Source organism: Nesoenas mayeri (genome assembly GCF_963082525.1).
Source record: "Nesoenas mayeri genome assembly, chromosome: 12".
Taxonomy (NCBI): domain Eukaryota; kingdom Metazoa; phylum Chordata; class Aves; order Columbiformes; family Columbidae; genus Nesoenas; species Nesoenas mayeri.
This window is the reverse complement of record NC_137547.1, coordinates 12,802,253-12,821,070: the sequence shown is the minus strand read 5'-3', so window position 1 is coordinate 12,821,070 and position 18,818 is coordinate 12,802,253. Positions and strand designations below refer to the sequence as shown.

Below are 18,818 nucleotides of genomic sequence, written 5' to 3'. Positions count from 1 at the left end.
TATATAGAATTTAAGAAGAGTGAAGGGGGTTTCATATCCTTGACAGTTTATAAGTTTTACTTGTTCTGTTACAGTGGGGTTTTTTTGCAAATGTTTAGAGCTGAAGTGCTTGCAAAACTGTCATATTGTGAACAATAAAAATACATATCCAGCTGTAAGCATTGCTTATGATAGGAATAGCCTGTTTTATTACTGCATAAAGTTGTAGGTAAGCACTGGAAAGGGTAGCTTGGCACCACATGTCCTTGTGCTGAATTTGCCAGATCTTGCATGCCTGTTGTATTCCGTTAAGAAAACTTGCACACTTGCTTCATGTGATGATAGTTTTTCATAACATCTTTTAATCCAGTGGCATGTAGATATGAACACTTACTTGTTAAAATGTTCCCTCTGTCACCGTCTCACTAGTGCATTTGCTAATTCAGTTTCCTCACTGGAAATCCAGTATCTTCCATTAACAGCCTACTTAGTAGAAGTAAATGCTCTATATTAAGCTTCCTGTCATAAACAGTTTGAACTGTATCAGGCAGTGCAAGTTTTTGATAACACTTTTTGTGTTTTCTGAAACAGAAAAGGAAAAAAACCAGAGTAGTTTTCAGCATGAAGGAGGGATGATATTTTCATGGCCCACAAAAATATGAGCTGGGGTGGGGAGAGAATGGAGGACCTTCCTCTTAACATGACAAAAGTACCAAATGTCAGTTTTTGTGAATGGAAGTGTGATATAACTGTCCCTTCTGTACCAGTACACCTCCAAAACCACAATGCAGCCCTTTAAAAGTATTTTGTTTATCTCTGTGTTACCTCCACTAGAATTTCAAACAAAATGTCCTCTTTCACTTAAAACCAAGGTGGTTGCAGCAGACCTTTCCTGGAACAGGATACAGTGATAGTTTCAAAACATATTTCAAAAGGTTAGCAACTGTTTTGTGTTGAAACTGAGCTTCAGTGAGCAGTTTTGGTTTTGCCAGATGAGTGGTTTTAAAAAAGAAGAGTCATCAGGAAAATCGCAACCAGCTCCATTACTTTTTGGCTAATGTTAGTTTGAAATATGGTGGTATCTTCGTCATGGGGCTGATTGAAATATGACCACTTTGGAGGTCAATAACTTAATCCAAGCCAAGGTTGTTTTTTCTGTCCCACATTTCCACGATTCTCTGACCTGACCTCCTGCTGGGAAGCGCTTGCTCTTGCCAGTGGCTCTGTTGAAATCTCATCCCGTCCCGAGTCCTTCTGGACGTGGCTGTTTGCCGAAGTGCCGTTCAGCATGGATAAGGGCTGTGGGATTGAGCTGAAGTCATGAGGTAGAAGAAGAAGAACATTCATCCCTCCTGCCACAGCGGCCTTGCAAGGACAGGGGGATCCTGTCTGCGAGCTCTGGACCTCTCAGAGACTTCAGAGGTTGCTCACACTCCCCTGAGGTGCCAGAATAGTCTTGTGCTTGATACCAGGAAGACTTGACTTTGTGGATCTGCCCCCGCTTTTATCAGGACTGTGTCCTTCCTGCAGCCTTGCTGCTGTCGGTGGCTTTGTCCCCTCCTGCTCTGCAGAAACATTTCCCAGCTGGTCACACGCTGCTGCTTTCCTGGAAGGCAAACTCTCCCTTGCCCTCACCCAGAGCACAGCAGTGGAGGAGGAGTCTTTTTGCTTCTATCACCAATTTTCAACAGGATTATTCTCCAGGGTACCCGTGTAGTAAATAAATTTTTTAAAATAATAATAAAAAATACTTATCTTGTTTCATCACATGGTTGTGACATGTGGCCTGGAGGGAGACGTGAGCGAACTTCTTCGGGATAAAAACTTTCCTTGCCCTTTAAGTCTGAGCATCAACAAACATTGCAGGGATGGGAACTGAGGCGATTTGTATAATCAGATATCACACTTGGCATGAGTAGGGGAAAAACACTTCTCCAGCTGGCTGTGGGCTTTGGAAAAGATGCATCATAATTTATCACATGAGAGAGATTTGTGTAATTTTCCTGCAGATCGAAACATTTTCCTCTCCCCACACGTTTTCTTTTGAGTGACAAGCAGGGAAAATGCTCTTAACCAGCACATTCTGCAGAAAAGGCAAATAATGACTTTTGAAAGCTTAATGCTTATTGCTCAACTATTACTTTTCTGTCCTTGCAGTCTGGCATTGTCCAGAGATCTTGTGACATGTCTCTCAAGTTGAACATTTGAAAGACACTTGGGGGAAGAGAGAGGAAATATAATTATATGCATTTTCTCTCTATGCTATGTCATCTTAAATATAAAATTGGAAGGAAAAAAAAAAAAGAATATTGAAGCAATTTCCTTTGCTAAAGTGGAAGAAAACAACTTCTCTAGTTGGAGTGTTGCTTTATTGTTTTTTTTTGCCTCTGCTGCTTTCAAACTGTTTTGCAAATGAACCAGATTCCGTGTGTTAGAAGAACACTGTGTTCCCCCCAGCAACTGCCAGGCGCAGGTTGAAGTTTGGTAGCATCAATGCCAAAACTGTTCCCAAGCTCCCAGTCCCCTGGGATTGTTTTTAAGCTTTCCATAGTCTCACAAAACAGTCTGTCTTGTTAGAGTAAGTACTGAAATGACTTTTACTGCTGTTTATAGTTGATGATGTGCAATTTATTGCAATAAATGAGGACATCTTGTGACGTGCTGACAGCTGGAAGTCTGTGCGTGTTCTGATTTATTACTGCTCTTTGTTCTGGTGATACTATTTTTAATTTTCATTGTAAGTGGCCTAGGACCTGCATGTCAGAAGCATTTCCTCCTTGTGCTGTGTTACTAGGGCTTGCAGGAGGGAGCTGCTCTTGGGGAGGAGAGGTGGATGTAGCAGGGGGGGGGTACCTGTGAGCTCCCACTTGGGATTGTGTTTTCCAGGGGTCCGAAATAACAGAATTTATTGGTGTTCTGGGCACATCTTTTTAAAAGACTTTCTGCTTAATATTGTACAAGTGTTTTGTGTAACAATGAACAGAATAGTTTTGGACTAGTAGTAGCTGTTTAAACTGCTTTAGGGGTATGAAGGTATAACTGATTGTGTCATATTGTGTAATTGTATCGTTAGGGATAGGTTAGTGCCTATAGGCTTACATAGGTAGCTCTTACGAATCTAAGGTTTCTCTTATGCTATATTTCTACTGCAACAAATTAAAAGGAAAACTGTTACTGTCCTGTGTAATTGTGTTCCTCCTGCATCTTGAGATGTAGCAAGTTCACTAAGGTGATAAAAGTACTGTTAATCTGAACTGAAGGATTCTTAAGTTTATTTTGGTAACTGTTTTTTGGTTTTTTTTCCCTTTTAGTGTATAATTCAGCTGAGCAACTCTTTCACCTCAATTTCAGAGGACTGTCGTTTTCTTTTCAGTTAGACTCCTGGACTGAAACGCCGAAGTACGAGGTCAGCGATACTTTTTAGTTAATGGATAGTCTTTTTGCCTCTATGGCACTTGCAAAATATCACCTATAGCATCTCGCCTGTGAGCAAAAGAAACCAGTAATTTGGAAGGAATTTGGAAGTCCTCAGTTGCACTCTTATTCATGTGTTTCGAAGTTAAAATTTTCCTTCCTTTTAGCAGAAGGCATGTGCTGAGAGATTCTGCTTGTATCATGAACTGGGACTAGTGATTCTGTTGTTGAAAGGAGACTTCTAAAAATATGAGCACTTGCTATGCAAATACATAAATATTAAGCAATCTACTGGAAGGCTGATCTTTTATCAGATATTTTTGAATCTCATCAAATTGATTACGCAACTACACTAGGACAGAGTTCATAAAATACATTTTCATCTTAAGTATCCTTCAGTATGAGTACTTTTAGAAAGTCAAATGAATGAGCTTTGTTTGTGATGCCTGTTTGCATATTCACCAAATGTTTGGTTGAGTTACTAAATAATTGAATGTATTACTGCATTATCTGAAATATTTGGAAATCACTATCTATAGGCAAAACAAGATTAGGTTTTCTGTGATTTCCACAAAAATGTAAGTGTTTATATCTTGTTTTGTGTGAGGATGGAAGTGCTCTGACTTGTATTATTTAGGCTTATCGGTTAAAAAGAATGCATGCTGTATGGGATTAGAATAAAAAGAAGCATAAAAAGACAAAATTAGTTCCTTTTCTGTCCAATGCCAGTATTTAAAGAAGGCCTTGCCGTCTTCAAAGTTGAAAGAAATGTGCTCTTACTGCACTTGAAGAATGGATCTGACTTCTATTTGATGAGAGCACTCAAAATCCCTGTTAAAACAATATGTGTAAGAATGTGGTGATAAGGACAACAGAAAACCTATTTAGTGAATGTTCATCAGATAAAAGCATTTTACAAACCAGAAGTAGTGTTAAAAGGCTGAAGTTAAGGCAGTGGGAGAGAAAAAAAGTTCTACCTTTAGGACAGCCTGTTTCTTAGAAACCAGTTGCAGTCTATCAGTACCAATACTTTTAAATTGCTAGTTGAAAGTGATCAGATGGAGAAAACTTGAATTCTCAGTACGCAGCATGGCTAATTGTCAGACTAGTGCCATCTCTCGGTGGATAAACATAGTGAGCATTTCACCCCGGCTTGGGAATCCAGAAGTGGTGTAAGGTAAAGAAACACCATCTAGAATGGGGGTTTGGTGTTGGTTTTCCCCCTTATCTTTGGCCAGAAACTTGTCTGAATTGCTAAGCACATACTGCATTTCTGATGTAATTTATCACTTTGACCTGTGTCATGTAACACGAATGATTCTGTCTATCCGCAGCCTAACTTTGCCCACGGTTTAGCCTCTCTGCAAATTCCACATGGTGCGACTGTGAAACGTATGTACATCTACAACGGAAACAGTCTGCAGGATACCAAGTATGTACAGCTGGTCGTGCTGTTTTGATCATTTAGAATATGCTTTTTCTTCCTCATTTGTTTCGGGCTTTGCAAATGCTAAATATAAATATAATCATATAGTTTTTTAGTTCAGTTTGGGTCTCTTATGAATTTGGTAGGGTGCAGAATGCCTTTAGATACCACTCTCCCTTGTATTTCCATAGGTGTTGTCCTCAGAGCTTACAATGAAATGTTTGTTTGATTTATGTTTATATATAAAGTCAGCTTGGTACGGCTGTAGGAGGCTAATTCAGTTGACCTGAAAGTGAATTAATAAAGCAAAGGAGGAAATGTAGTGTATCTAGTAGGAGATGCAGTTAGGGTATTTTTGCTCTGTGTTTTTTTTGAATGCTGATGACCTCTCCCTAGACAAATCAAACTTGATGTTGATAATTTTGTAGTGCACTGGTACTGTGTATGTCGTCGCAGGGTCCTGCTGAGGGTCTTAAACACTCTTATTATACAAAAATTTAAAAATATATATTTTTCAGACTTAAGCCATATGCATCATCTACCATATATTCAATATATTTGCGGTTACTTGACTGAAATTAGCATTCCGAGGAAACTAATTTTCATGCCTTAATACAAATGGAATGGTTGTATTTTAATATGGGTAATGTTTGCTATGGTGTTGTATTCTGTCTTCTTTTAAGCAGTAGTTTATTGTACAACATCTGATGGTTTGCTCTTTCTAAAAACCTTGTTCCTTGGGTTCCTTGCTCACAGAAAAATTGAAAGGACCTCTGTAAATTCTTCCTTTCAGCTTATGAATACTCAAACTGATCAGGTGGTAGTTTTTGCAGAGGCAGTTGTGTTTTAATGCTAGGAAAAGATGAACACATCTGTGAATTACTGCTCAGAACGGAGGGAACCTTGTTTATGCGGACATTGTCTCCTAATTAGAAATAAATGCCCTTCGGAAGAATGTTGTCTGTGCCCATCTGTGACATGGTGAGCTTTAGCGAAAGCACCAGTGGCTCTGGTATGTGTATATGAGAGCTCAAAGCCTGACTTTCAGCTCACATCATTCACACAGAGAAGAAATTCAGAGAAGAAAAGTGAATTTTACAGAGCATCTCCAAACTAACACACAAAAAAGCAGCCCTTCCATTGAAAATATCTTTCTTGGGGCTGTTACAATCTTCTCAAATATTCTCATAATTGAATTACAGTGAGAACTGGCCCAGTAAAGCAGAACAGTTGTTTGCGGTGTACCTGCACAAGCTGAATTCCTGTTCATGGAGTAGTACCATCCCAAGAGCAGGGAGAGCATCACATAGAAGGCTTTTCCGTTGCATTTGGGTAATACACCTAGTTCAAGGAGCAAGTATATTAAAAACTGGACAACTTCTATTTTCCCTGAGCAAAGTCTGAAATGATGTGTCCTCATAGGAGCTATCCAAAGGCTATATACAGTTTTTGTAATTTCTGGAGTTTTTGAAACTTGCTTTTTGTTTCATAAATAGCAAAGGTCCTGCGTGTGAGTGCTGCCTTGTTGTTCCTCTTCCTTTCTCCTCAGAGTTTACAATGCTTGTGTTTAATATAACTTCTAATCTGCAGTCTGAGTTAAATGCAGCTTTGCCAAAATTAACGTGCTGTTCCAGTGAACTGGTACCAGCTTGTTAATGGAAAATGTGAAGATAAAGCTGATCCTCTGCACGTTTTTTGTATGATTGGTTTCAGGGCTCCCTTGATGCCCCTCAGCTGTTTCCTTGGTAATGTGTACGCTGAGAACGTTGATGTTCTGCGAGATGGAACTGGACCCTCAGGTTTACGGCTTCGCCTACTCACCGCAGGTATTATTGACACTTAGAACATTGAACCGGTTGCTTTCCTCGGGAAAAGAGGGATGAACCTGTATAAATTAAGCATAGGTTATTTGTGGTGATTTTACAGGTGATTTCAAAGTGTTCTATTAACCTTATTTTGAACTATTGGAAACAAAACCCTGTAAAAATCCTGTGAAAGTGAGTTTACCTGCTGCTGCATTGCCCTGGCGAAATCACAGAGGACTGTAGCCCTGCCCTCTGTAGTTCCAGGTCCTTAGAGTCTCTTTGCAGAAATGGAATTTGTGTTCTGATGTATCTGTAGAATAAAACAGATCCAATGACATCACTGAAAAAAAAAAAAGAGAAATCAAGAAACCTTATGTACAGTGAGCTGCATAATGTTGATATACTTGTGATTAATTCTGGAAGGCTTTTAAAAATGCCAGTAAGAGACCTCATCAATGCTGCAGCCTTGGACTGCACTTTAAATTCAATTCCATTTTCATTTGCTGTAGGAGATGGCCGCAAAAGTGCCAGAGGCTGATGAATACCTTTTCCTGTGTGTACTTTCAGAGATGGGGGAGGGCTTAGAAATTAGGGAAAGATATGATGACTGCAAAGAAGCCTTGTTCAGTCACCATAGCTTGACACTTGACAATGTTTTTAAGAAAAAACACTGAGATGTTTTTAACAATTTTTATTAGCAGGCTCAGCTTCTGACCTTTTCTGATTACTAGGTGTGTGTATATTGAGGAAGCACTTGGATACATTCCCAATATGCAGAAGTTAAAAAAGGAGAACATTTAAGATGAAGAATAACAAATTATGAATAAAAATGGAGCAGATGTTTTCAAGTTACTTTGCTTCTCTCTTTACAGAGGAAGATAATGGAGAGCTGCCTAGGACAGGGAACATATATCCCCCTCGTGTACTAGGCAAGGAGTTAGCTATAACAACATAAAAATGTAAATGATTTTGAGAAATTGGATACTTCTCAGGTAGAGTGTCAAGTTTAGTTAAAAATATATATATGCAGCTTAAAGGAAATGTTGTCAATGAATAAAGTAATTATGAAAATACATCACTAATGTTCAGACTAAAACTTGCAGAGGGGCAATCTGGACACGTGTTGTTCTTGTCTTGCTAAAGTTTGAGGAAACTCCTTTGCAGAACATATTACACACCTGTTCTAGCACAAGTTTCTCTGCAAGTTTAGTAATTGGAAGTAACTCTTGCTTCAGAAATCAAGGATGACTCAATCAGATGTTTATGATTTATTTTATTGGGTAAATGGCTACATAAATAATGTATAGTGAGAAAAGCTAAGTGTGTACATCCTGTATTTTGCAGTAATTGCTGCATACATGTATGTGCATTCTCGTAAATGCAAGATGCTGCATTCCTGAAAGCAAATGGGGTCACACACTGTCAGATCTTTCCATTTCTTAACATCTAGTAACCAGTGTCAGCCATTCATCTATGTAATGGCAGTTCAGTAAGATCCATTTTTAACATTGTTTGCATAGGGACATACTTGCTACTGATTTAATAAGCTATGGCAATCTTGAGTAAAGAATGTATGTTTTCTGATACAGTTAATATGAAGAGAAATCTCACTTCATGGGCTTTACTCTTTTGGTTTTTTTAGCTGGAGCTACATCTTTAGTTGCTACAGTAGAATATTTTAAAGATAGAAATATTTCCTGGTACTTTGGTAATAATCAGCTGCTGAAATTGAGATTGACTAGGAAAACAAGTCACATTCATTTGAACAGCAGGAAGCGAAGAGAGCAGTGCTGAAGCTGGAGGTTAAGATGGAGATCTGTGCAGCAGTCAGCACATACATCACTTTGATAAGAAGCATTTAAACTCTTGCAAAATAAAGGGTTAAATTTAATTTGGCACTGTTGACTAAAAATGCGGCTGTTTTGTGATTAAATAGAGGAATGCTAAGCTTTTGGTGTTGATTTGCAGATGTGTTCCCTGATCAGGAAGGATGAATTTTGAGTTGTTTTCCATTCCCCAGGTTGTGGCCCGGGTGTTTTAGCCGACGCCAAGATGCGGGTATTTGAGCGTTGTGTGTACTTTGGTGATTCGTGCCAGGATGTGCTGAGCACCCTGGGGTCTCCGCACAAAGTCTTCTACAAGTCTGAAGATAAGGTGAGGGAATGGATTCAGTCACAGGACTTTGTTCCGTGCTGTCTCAGTTTAATCACAGGGCCTGTGTTTTGCCAGGCCACTGAAGAGAAACTTCTGTGTAATACAAATTATGAGTGCTTCACTTGACATATAATAGACTGGGATGAACTGTTACATAATTTGATATTAAAAAGCTTTTTTAAGCTAAATGGATGCAAATCTGTTTAATTTATTTTTTTAATCATTTAAACTGGTTTAAAAATTGAATCCAAATGAGCCTTAGCAAGTGTGTGCTACCTATTTTTAAATTATATTTTATGTAAAATGACTTTATCATATACTTTGATCCTTTCCGGATGTTTTTACATAGCAGCATGTGAGGATACCTTGTACTTCAGATAACTAAAAAGGAGCAAAACCCTAATGTGTTGTTGTGCTGCTGCAAGCAGCCGGTGGTCCTGTCATGAAGCACAGCATCTTACATATTTGAACAAGGGCTTCAAATGAGATTATGGCAATTTGTTTGAATGTAGTGATGTTGTTAATGGCATTCATCTTTGTGAGCGTTATTAAATACATCACAAAAATGTGTTTTTTGCAGATGAAAATCCACTCGCCCTCGCCCCATAAGCAGGTCCCATCAAAGTGCAATGACTACTTCTTTAATTATTTCACGCTTGGAGTGGTGAGTGGGAAGCTTTCATAATCAAATTCATGTGAAGTTTTGATTTCGCTGCACAGCAATCCTTTCAGAAGGTCAGAGGCTGTGGGAAATGAGAGACTGCAAAACTCTTGATGGCTGCCTTAGGAACCTCTGGATATGAAGCACAACGCTGGCTTTTCTCTTGCAAATTCCATCAGTAGCGTTTTATCATCTCCACCAGTTGCTGAAGGGCTCCTTATGGTGGCGCTTGGGCCTTCTCTTGGGTTTTCTCCCTCTGCCATGTCTGATGTGTAGATATACTAGTTCTTGTTTCTGAAATCTATGCTCCTGTCCCACAGAACTGAGAGACGTGTATCAATTGTGAAAGTTTGCTGAGTTGTGAGGTGTAGGTCAACCTTCGTGTCCCTCCTTACAGCTATTTAGCTTTTCTCTACTGCAAATAATATACAAACAACACCTCCTTAGAAAACTTTCCAACATGAACAAATGAAACTGCGGTTGTGATTGAGTGCTGGAGGAAATGTGTGTTTATTTGAATTTACAAATAATCTTTTCAATACTTACAAATACTACTTTTCATAGTTTCATTGGTTTCCAGTGAGATAAATACATATCGCTAACTAAGGTTAGTTTGGGAAAGGCACTTTCCTCTATACAAAGTGTTTCATGTCTGTCTTGTTTTTGTTCAACAGGATATCCTCTTTGACGCAAACACTCACAAGGTGAAGAAATTTGTCCTACATACAAATTATCCTGGTCATTACAACTTTAACATGTGAGTGTAAAGAACTGATCTGTAAAAGAATATTTTAAAACACCTGAAAAAGAAATCTTGTGTTCCCTTGATAGAATTCCAGTATTTTTTCCTCAAGTGTTTTTGGTGTATCCGGTAACCTGTGGAGTTCTCAGCCATCATTATTACCGCATTTTTTAATGATCTTTTTACTTTTAAATGCCTTTATTTTATCAAGTATGTCTTAGAGCAGTAAATGAGGTCAGGTAGCTCTTGGTCCAGCTTTAATGTGCAAACTCTCTTGCTAGCAGAAAACTTTGTATTAACAGGAGTGTCCATTTACTGGTAGGCAGGCTGCTGGTTTTTTCTTGACACTATTTCGGTTAGTGGTTTAAAAAAAATCTCTCATGCTTCTGAACATGTTTTAATACTTTTAAAATGTAAACTCTCTAGGGGAGTAATATGAGTTAAGGAATAAATGATTGGATGTCTGATTGAAGTGAATATGGTTTCAGGCAGTTGTTGTAATCTATAAATCTATAGTACTGTTTGTAAGGTGAGTATTTCTCCATCCACTCTGTGTAACAGCAGAGTAATTTGTGCTGAAGGACCTTTTGTATCCTTTAGAAAATCATGTCAGGACATGGCTAGGCTGCTGGCTTTTTTGGTCTAGAACATAGAAATGAGAACTTTTCTTCTAAATCTGTTAGCATCAAGACTCTCATTTTATTATTCATGTGACTTTTCATTAAACTGGTTATTAAGAGCCCTAAGTTTGTGTTATGCAGTTTATTTTGGGTCTTCTGTTTTCTAATAGCTTTACAATTTCAACTTTTTAGTTACCATCGCTGTGAATTCAAGATTCCACTAGTCATTAAGCGAGGTGAGTAGTTCATGTCTTGTCCTGCGTCAGGGGGCTTGTACCACCAAGTGCTCAAAGCAGGAGGTACGATCAGCTTTTGTTTCTGATGCATCTCTCATTATCAGAGGATGCCAACAGCAAAAGTCATGGAGACGGAGGAGAAATTTTTGAGTTAAGTTTCTGTTTGTCAATAGGAAAAGATACTTCAGGACAAATTAGCAGTTCTCTGATTTTACCAACACTACCTTGTTTACTTTCTTGGATCATACAAATATTTAGCTCCAACATCTGTAATTCTGCTACTCTGCTAAAATCAATTACCTTGTGCTTAGAGGCTCAAAATCTGTCAGGCAGTGTTAGTTTGAGCTGGTGTGTCCAATCCACTGTTAAACTTCTTAATCCTGAACTTGCTCTTGAAAGGTTTATTCATGCTATTTAATACGAACTGGTTTAGCTGGGAACGAAAACAAACATTCAGAATATGTTGATTTTATGTGTGCTATAGACAAAGTATGTCTGTTGTGTTCACTTGAAAATCTCCACTTGAAAAAAATACATATTATCAGTAGTTCTGAATTCTAGAAGATACTTAGATGCCCTCCGCTCTGTATGTGTAAGTAGTCTCAACAAAGCATGGGTAAACTTGTTTGATTGAAGAGGATAGTGATCAGGGTAGACTTATTTTTGGAGTAAAAATTAACAGGTATACTGGGAAAGTGTGGGTTTTGATTATCCAGGGAATACTGGATGCTGACTTAAGGTTTTGCCCGGGGATGCTTTCTTCATTTTGGTTGGTTTTCCCTGAGGGCACTTCCCTGTGTGAAGTGCAACTCTCCTGTGGCTGTCACAGCAGCTTGAGCATGTAGAGGAATAAAAAAACCTGGAAAAACAATGTCTATATATCCAAGCTTATATGACAGTTAATTTGTACTTCAGTCAAGAGAATAAGCATGAATGTTCTCACTTTTTAAATTATTTTCCATTAGGTTATTGTTCAGTGCTTCAAAGGCATTCATGTGTGATTATTTTTATTCATTTCAAGTGGAATCTCTTCTGAATACGTCTGGGGTTTTGTTTGTAAATAGACAGATTTGTTTAATCACCTTAACTGGCATTTAATCAATGTTGTTGACAATTCTGGTTGCTAGTAAATGCTGGTAAATTTGTGTATGAACTGATCTACTGCTTGTATGTCTCCTGCTATCTGAACTAACATCCCAAAACAAAAGATTATATAGGAGACTGTTCAAGCCTAAACTATAAAGGCTTTTCTGTTTTTCTTTCATAGATAGTGCTGATTCACAGACTGAAACATGTACAACGTACAGCAAGGTAAATCTATGCAGAAACGGATGTTTTCCATCTATTCTTAAACCATATAAATGATTTCTGTTGAATATAAAGTACACTTTCAAGAAATAGTAGCTGTTGTGCTGTGTTGGTTTGAAATAGAAAAGTTGAAGGCCATGAGTTAATGTATGTTTTGTGGTTTAAACATCTTGTGTTCAGGATTAAAGGCATTTGTAATAGCACACTTCAAATAAACTAAATTATTGCATACTTTTAATTTTAAGATACCTGCAGGTAGAACTAGAACAGCGAAATAAGTGATATGGGAAAGTGATAGCAGTGATGGCTGAATGTTAGCTGAAAGAGAGATTTCTGAACAAAATATTCAGAGTCTTTCAAGTTAATGTAGCTCTTGAAGACATGTAGTATTTAACCAAGAGGGGTCCAGTGTCCTTCCACTTGTTCTGAAGGGTGCCAGTAATGGGACATTTCTCAGGCAGCAGCAGCAGGCCTCACAAAAATGTCACTGCTCGTGTGACACCTCCTGGTGACCACGGACTCCCGGGAGACAGTGTAGCCTTACCACTTAAATCAAGTTCCCAGCTGGGCAGTTGTTGCTGCATGTTTGAGAGCTGCATTAAGCTCAAAAAGCAGCGTCTCCACAGTTAACGTTCAACCAGGGTTGGTGATGCTCTCTTGGCTCCTGGGGTACCAAATGAAGACTTTCCTTGGTGAATTTTGGGGCCCATACTGGGATTAAAAAATTGGAATCAGCAACCTGGAAGCTGCCATTCTTTGCTTGTTGGTTTGAGTTACTTACAGCCTTCATTGCTTTGACTTATTTCAGTCCTGTGTGTGAAACTGCAGCTTCTTGTTAAGTCTGCTCAGAGTGATGAAAACTGCTGGATGTTCCCAATCGTTAAATAGTGCAACTCTCTTCTTTTCTAAACTTGTCGCTTAAATCAAGGAAGGGCTTTTTTGGAGAGGTAGCAGCTATGATATTTTTCCCTCTGCAAAGGTACGTAAGAGGATATTATGCTGAGGTTTCCTGCAGCTGCTTTGTTCTCCAAGATGTCCCCAAAATACAAGAAGACTTTCCAGCTACATTTTACCCATAGGACGCATCGAATTCTTTTATATTAATAATTCTAATCCAAAGCTGGTTTGGGACAAAACTACAAGAAACCCTGAGAGGATTTCTTAGCCCTAGTAATGGATAGTTGTCATTACTGAGTATGGCTTCAGTCACAAAATAGTTCTGTAAATACAACCTCTGTGTTATTTGGCAAATGAGCATGTCACAGACAGAAATGTACGTGACACTCTTCCTAGATAAAATGAAGGATTTTCCATGCCTCATTTTAACACAAAGTCTTTGATATATTTACAGTGGGACAGTATTCAGGATCTCCTGGGGCACCCTGTAGAAAAGCCAGTGGTACTTCACAGGTAAAGAATCTCTATTTTCCTTGCAGGGATTGAGCTGATACCAGAGGATTTGTTTAGGCAGCGGAAGAGTATTGATTGCACTAGTTACTTTTAGGATGCTTCGCTGATAGTTTCAGACTTTTTGACTACTAACAAGGCTGGATAGGTGCTCTCAGACAACAGACTGACATGCAGAATGACACCTTGGAAAATTTTGGAATCCAATTTCCAAAATTCCTTGAACCGTAATGTCTGGAGAAGAGCAAAGCAGCATGTAAAGAAGTTTCTCCGTTCACATGTAATAAATAGTGTAGATTTTTTTTTTTATATACTGTTCACATGCATTTCAACAACATGACATTGTGTGTCACAGTGTGTAGTGTATATGATAGCAGTCTGTCTGGAGGAGTTTTGCTTTTATGAAGATACGTAGGTACTCTGCAGTTCTTTCAGGCTGACTGAAGGTAGAATAGCAAATGTCCTACAGGGGCTGAGTGGGGTGTTGGGTTCAACAGGCATTACCTGCTTGCGGTGCCATCATTCTGTGATAATTAAATGAAACTGCGATGTATCCTGAGACAAGTGTGAGTCATGGGTGCTGCGAAAATACTGCAGCAGTTTCAGATATACCTAACAAGGTATTTTCATCAGGCTTTCCTATGATTTTGAGTCTGATTTCCGCCTCCTCCCCCGCCTCCCCTAAATCGTTGTGCCCTTTGTTCCTCTTTACTCCTGTTTTATTCCAATGAGATCGTTAGAACAGAAGACACCTAAAGTAAAGCTGAGGTGAAACAGTGATTACATAGAGCCCTTCTGTTTTTCATCTGTGTTGTAGCAAGTAGTTCAACCACAGTTTGCTTTACTGAGCACATCTCAAATGTCTCAGACATGCAATTTGAGAAACTGACCAGTTACAAGAAAGGCCAAAAGGTAAATACTGGGGCGGGGGGGAATTGGCTGTGATCTAAAATCCATTGCAGTCAGAGTCTGCTGTTGTCGTATGTATAATCCAAAAATATCTAGAATATCTGAAGGACAAGTAATACATTAATTGTAAAAATACTGTTTAATAGAATTTGGATTATTCTATTTCAACATTTTACAGGGTGATTTTTCAACATGATAAAATCAGTGAATTAATAATTAATAATTAACTTCCTAAGAAGCTCCTGATCCTCACACATCCTTTTTTTTTTCTTTTTCCCCTATTTTCTGCTCAGGTCATCATCTCCGAACAACACTAACCCATTTGGGTCAACCTTTTGCTTTGGACTGCAACGAATGATCTTTGAGGTTAGGTGAAAAACTTTCATATTTGAGCAAGAGAAGATGAGGAGTTTGCTATTATTACTACTGGCTTCTTATTTCCCCTTTCAAGAAAAGCCAACGCTTGGGAGTGGCTGCATTTTTAGAGCTTATTGGCAGAAACAGGCAACTTTCCAGTCTCTTCTCTGAGGTTGCACGTGTGCATGCTAACACTGGGACTTTGCATTTATCACCTAGAACTCATAGTAGCAGGAGGTGCATGTGCTCGACTCTGAGTAGTGGTGGAGGATGCTGGTGTTTAAATGTGTCATGGAAATCTAGAGACCGTTTTTAGGACCTAGCCAAGAACTTGTTGCTTTCTTTGGTTGTTGGGATTTCTTTTTTCAGGCAGATCAGTTCCGTATTCACCATTTTCACTCTTCTGAGTTCCTGTTTGGTGTACGGTTCTTTTAATTGTCCTTTTTCCCTGCCGTCCTTTTGCAGGTGATGCAGAATAATCACATAGCTTCTGTTACTCTCTATGGCCCAACGCGGCCCAGCAGCCAGTTGAGAACATCGGACCTTCCCCAGTGAGCGTCCCCAGCAAAGTCAGCTAATCTCAATGCTACAAAATTAGTACAAGCGTGCCTTGATTTGCTGCCACTTATAATATGGAAAGCACGTTATGATTTTTATTTTATTTTTATTTTCAACAAGCCTTTCCACCCAGGAGCGGGGTGGAAGGGCAATTCTCTCAACCCTTCATCATGGGGCATGGAACTGTTGATGGAGGAAAGCAGCTTAGGCGCCTGTGCCGTCGTTTATTCCTCTCGGTTGCCCTCATCCTATGCAGCACAGACCCGCAGAGACTGTCCCTCCTTCTCAGCTGGCAGAAGGAGGGGATGGAAGAGGGGCATATAATGACTGCAAGAGTTAGAAGCACAAACTTTCTGAGCCTTGGAGCATCTGGAAGCAGGTATTGATTTTAGTCTGTTTGTGTTACCGTATTGATGTGGTGGTCACATTTTAAGAAAACGTGTGTGTATATATATATAGATATAAACACATCGGTATTTCTGTGGCTTAGGACATTGTACCAAGTGTGACAAGGATGTATATATGTCCATGATTTCAGGCACCACATCTTTGTGTAACTTTAAACCAAGCAAGTAGCATGTGCATAATACTTGGTTGTAACATTTGCACTACATACACTTTAATTACTTGATAAATGTTTATCTTCACTGAGGAGCATCTGTGTACTGGGTGTGAGTGGGGTGTGATGGTTATTTAATGTACGCTGCGCATAAAGCTTATTTATACAGTGGATCAAATTTATCCACCTTCCTGCACTAATATGTACTTGATATGCTGAAACTATTTTTTTCTGCCATGGCTGGTTTACTAATTTTTTTTTTCATATGCAGTTTCAAAAAAAAAATCTGGAAGAGGTTGTTTCTATGACTGAATTATGTTTTAGTGAAAAGCTTTGATATGATTTTTCATACTACAGAAAAATGTAACGAAGAAATAGAATTGCCTCATTTGCCTCTGTTCCAAAATCCCTTCTTCCTGCTCTGTTTCCTTAGAGAAAGGAAAGCTGTATATAATGGTATCTCGTCAAGAAATTCCCGGGCTCTGCCATCACCAAGAAAACCTTTTTCTGTAACTTTTGATGTATGATTTTAATTTATGCCAAAGGTTTAGCCAAAGACATCCTTATTGTGGTTTCACCATTTCTGTACATAATGCTAACTGCACACCCCACCCCAGCAGACAGGATTTAGACTTCTTTCTAGTTGGGAGATGCTGCTCGCGACATTTTATCCCAGGAGGATACTTTAGGTTTCTAGTTCTCTTACCAGTCTTATTTGGGGGAAAATAGGTGGTCTGTCTTTGAAATATTGAACCCTTTTTAAAAATGGACAAGAGAAATGTATAATTTTAATCCATTTTTAATATTTTGGTGTAGCAACTTGTGATACATAGATGACAATTTTGTGAGTTTTACTATGTGTGTACAGATTTTGTAAATATGACATTTTTGTAATTTTAACTCCATGTACAGTGTAATCCTGTATAGTTTATCAATGAATGAGAGATAGGAAATCGAATGTTAACTGAAGTTTTGGATCCTGGACCAGTAGCAGGGATAAATGTGTGTGTGTGTGAGATGTTCTTTGCCATTTAGTCTTCCTGTATACTGTGATACTCTAAACTGTTTTGCTAAAACAAACAAAAAGCCCCATGGAGAATCTAATGGATAAGGAAAAAGTTACTGTTTACGTTTATCCCTAGGTGTCACTCCTGTTGAATCCCTGTTCAATCTGTGCTGTCTCCTATGATCATTGCTTGCTAAGAAAATCCTATGCCTCAACCTTCCTTTTGTTTCCTCTCTAATTTTACTTTCATTTTACATAGCCCTTCTGTAAATTAAATGGAATAATAATGAGCATGTACACTGAAAGAAAAATAAAATGAGACTCTCAGTTACTGTTTTTGTGTTAAACACAGTTGCTGGGTGTTTTTGTAATAAAATCATGGATGTTTTTGCTTTTTTTCCTTACCAACCAGTCCCTTTATTTTACTGTCTTTCAAACATTACATTTAATGTATATGACTAGTGTTCCTCCTTCAGAACCAATACAGTCTGTTCTCCAAAGAAGCAGTATAAAAACTAACATAATTGCAGTCTGTTTCCTAGTAGACATATGAAAGTATATTATAAATTGTTACCCTGAAGTGAAGAAGGAAAGTCTTTAAATACAATAAATAACACCGCGGCTTCTGTATTGTGTTCAAAAACATGATTGTTACACTCACGGCAGCCCTTGGGTGTCATTAAAATCAATCAAGAGTGTGAATATCCTGCAACAGGCTGGAAGAAAATTCTGCAGCAAAAGGAGCAAACGTGAATTCTGCTGCTTTCTCCTGCCCCAAGGTACTTCAACAGAGCAGCACTGAAACTCCTGGTGCCATTCGTGTCCCTCCTGTGCTGCGGGGTCACATAGGGCAGAGCGCTTTGCTCTCCCTCTTCCAGCATCCCTCAGTTCTGGAATATAAAATAACCTCTTGGAGAATTCTACCATCTCTGTTATTGAGATGGTGTGTGTGCTTATGCTTGTTACTAAAATATGACAGCAATCCTGCTGATAATTTCAATTGATTTTAGTTAATCCTTTTCTAGTAAAGGCTCCAGATTAGCTGCAGGAAGAGGTAAATTCTTGATGGGATGATTTGAGTCATGGGTATGCCAATGCTACCACTATCCTGCTTCAAGCATATTCGGTTGAAAGTCCTCAGAAGCGTGAGGTCAGGAGGCTGCTGCAGCGTGGCCTCAGTATTTAGCAGCCTCAGTGACTCCATCTTCACGGGTAATGCTCTGAGGCAAAGCATAGCGTAGATAGATGACATTTGCTCTCTTAACAGCCCACATACTTCTCTAGGTCAGTCCCTTCGTCTTGAAAAGTTCCTCTGTAGCAGACAAGAATTAAAAGCAACTTTGCGTCTTGTCCACTGCTGATGGGCTGAGCGTGGAGCATTTGTTTGACTTTGGGGAGAGGCAAGGCTGACAAAGGACACGGGAGGTAACGTGGAGCAGCTCTTTGGGGTTTCATCACGTTCCTTTGTGATTGGAGCTGCTCAGAGCTCGCTCCGGAGATGGTTCGATTTGTTTGCTGCTGTTTGGACTAAGCCAAGCTGTTCTGTGTGGATGCTTTAGGGAAGCTGCTGTGGAGCCTTAAGGACTTGCTGGTGTGAAAAGGTTCAGACTGCATGTGAGGGAACTGGTGGCAGTTTTGAATCTCCAGATTGAAGGGAGGAAGGAACAGGGAATCGCA

General features: G+C 39.0%; 1 protein-coding gene across 1 annotated transcript in view; it reads left to right on the top strand.

Annotated features, from left to right (window-relative positions):
• Positions 1-17,488, top strand: part of PHAF1 (phagophore assembly factor 1) — a 31,623-nt gene extending 14,135 nt beyond the window's left edge. Inside the window, exons 7-17 of the mRNA XM_080351766.1 lie at positions 3,291-3,385; positions 4,728-4,825; positions 6,533-6,645; positions 8,645-8,778; positions 9,359-9,442; positions 10,114-10,196; positions 10,994-11,037; positions 12,305-12,348; positions 13,697-13,755; positions 14,955-15,027; positions 15,484-17,488. Coding sequence (XP_080207892.1) covers positions 3,291-3,385; positions 4,728-4,825; positions 6,533-6,645; positions 8,645-8,778; positions 9,359-9,442; positions 10,114-10,196; positions 10,994-11,037; positions 12,305-12,348; positions 13,697-13,755; positions 14,955-15,027; positions 15,484-15,573 — 917 coding nt within the window. The 3' untranslated portion in view covers positions 15,574-17,488. The remainder of the gene's footprint in view (positions 1-3,290; positions 3,386-4,727; positions 4,826-6,532; positions 6,646-8,644; positions 8,779-9,358; positions 9,443-10,113; positions 10,197-10,993; positions 11,038-12,304; positions 12,349-13,696; positions 13,756-14,954; positions 15,028-15,483) is intronic.
• Positions 17,489-18,818: the final 1,330 nt, after the last annotated feature.